At 42.8% G+C, this 2,212-nt stretch overlaps 1 protein-coding gene across 1 annotated transcript; it reads right to left on the bottom strand.

Annotated features, from left to right (window-relative positions):
- Positions 1-540: 540 nt before the first annotated feature.
- Positions 541-1,716, bottom strand: LOC308100713 (general transcription factor II-I repeat domain-containing protein 2-like; the record flags this gene model as incomplete). The annotated part of the gene is made up of 1 exon (XM_080449781.1): positions 541-1,716. The coding sequence occupies one exon, from the start codon at positions 1,714-1,716 to the stop codon at positions 541-543; it is 1,176 nt and encodes a 391-aa protein (XP_080305907.1).
- Positions 1,717-2,212: the final 496 nt, after the last annotated feature.

Raw genomic sequence — 2,212 nt, 5'->3', positions numbered from 1 at the left:
AAGTATAAAACTTTATTTAATATTTTGAGTACAAACCTGCATTGCATCAAAGAATTGAGACATTTGTAATATTCACAGGCACAACTTCGTACATAGGTGGCATATTCATGAATATAAACATGAATTAACTGTACTCAAATCATTTTTTGTTCTGTTATTTCTTGTATAACTGTGTGTGACTGTTTTCACTTTTAATACTAATCAGATCTGCATCACTGAATGACAGCAAAACAACTTAAAAAAAACTGTTATACAGAAATACATTACATGGCATATTCATGAATATAAACATGAATTAACTGTACTCAAATCATTTTTTGTTCTGTTATTTCTTGTATAACTGTGTGACTGTTTTCACTTTTAATACCAATCAGATCTGCACCACTGAATGACAGCAAAACAACTTTTACTGTTCATGAAAAAACTGTTATACAGAAATACATTACATTCATTGTCTTGTTTTGGTTGTGCAACAATAAATAATATGAGAGTGGGGTAGTTATGAATGACACTTTCATCATGAAAAGCTTTGCCTACCCGTTATTTAGCCTGATGGGAACAATTGGGACGGTCAGCTCTCTTTACAAGTCCATCAAAGTCTGGCGTCATTTCTGATGTTGAAATGCGCAGCACAGAGGAGAGATGGTTATCTGTCAGGCGTGATCTGTAGCGTGACTTGTTGTAGTTCATCACAGAAAAGGTTTGTTCGCACACATAAGTGGAGCCAAACAAAACAAGCATCCTCTGTGCGTGCTTGTGCAGGTTTGGAAACTGCGTTTCATTCAGAGAGCCATAAAAACTGTCCAGCGTGCATGTAGTAAACTTTTGTTTGATAGCAGCGTCACTCTGGATGTCAATCAGTTCTAGTTGCACATCTGGGGGGGCTTTCTCGCTGTCGAATGAAAGGGGAGAGGACACCAGCTCCAGCTCCGGTTCTATCTTCGCAAAGTCAGAGAAACGGCGGTTGAACTCGCTGTGGAGGGCTGTGAGAGTAGTGCTGTATCTGTCAGTGTGGCTTGCGGGCACATCCAGGGTCGCAAGCGTTGGGAAATGTGTGAAGCACTTGTTATTCATTTGTCGGGAAAACAGGGTGAGCTTGGCTTTGAACGCTCGCACATGTGAATACAGCTCGTGCTCAAAAGCATTCTTTCCCTGCAGCTTCAGATTGAGGTCGTTAAGATGCCCCAATAAATCCACCCCGAATGCAAAGTCACACAACCAATCCGGGTCTTGCAACTCTGCAAAATCTTCAGCTTTCCCAACAGTGACCAGGAACGTCGCTATTTCGGCTCTCAATTCCCACACACGTTGAAACACCTTCCCCAGGCTCAGCCAGCGAACATTCGAGTGGTAGAGCAAGTCAGTGTGCTCCGTTTCCCTTTCCTCCAGCAGCTGGATGAACTGGCGATGGTTAAGCCCTCGGGCACGAATAAAGTTGACGATTTTCACCACCGTTTTAGCGACATTCTCCATTTGCAAAACAGATTTACACAGGGATTCCTGGTGAATTATGCAGTGTAGGCAGATCAAATCTGCGCTGGGGTTGTCCTCTCTTACCCGGTCCTGCAGTCTCCGCAGGAGACCGATGTTCTTGCCAGTGAGGTTTGGAGATCCATCTGTTGTCACATTCAGCAATTTATTCCATGGCAGGTTCAGCCTCTCCAAACAGCCTGACACCCGGTCGTAGAGATCTGCTCCTCTTGTTGTGCCCTTCATTGACTCCATTGAAAGAAATTCCTCCACTATTTCAAACTTGTCATTGATCCCTCGAATAAAAATAAATAGCTGGGCAATATCTTTGATGTCTGTGCTCTCATCCAGTGCGATGGAAAAATTTGTAAAGTCATCTGCCTTTTTTGACAATTCAGCAGACAAGTCTTCATCAATTAATTCCACACGCCGCGTGACTGTGCGACGAGAGAGACTGATATTTTCGAACTGGGTTTTCTTTTCAGGGCAAACCATGCTAGCTGCGATCAACATACAGTCTTTAACAAATTCACCATCAGAGAACGGCTTGCTATGTTTTGCGAGCCTGTGTGACAGTACATAGCTAACTTTCGTTGCCGTTTCTTGAATGGTCGACTGCTTTGTTAAAGTATTCTGCTGGGTAGTTAATCTGGAGGCCAGTTTCAGGACTTCTTTTTCTCTTTCCTGAGATGTTCGCACCATATTTGGCATGTCTGGTCGTATAATGTCTCTTGATGTTGTA

The sequence above is a fragment of the Gymnoscopelus braueri genome, assembly GCF_963280865.1.
Source record: "Gymnoscopelus braueri genome assembly, chromosome: 14".
NCBI lineage: Eukaryota > Metazoa > Chordata > Actinopteri > Myctophiformes > Myctophidae > Gymnoscopelus > Gymnoscopelus braueri.
Note: the sequence above shows the minus strand (reverse complement) of the source record. Positions and strands in the feature narration are given on the sequence as shown.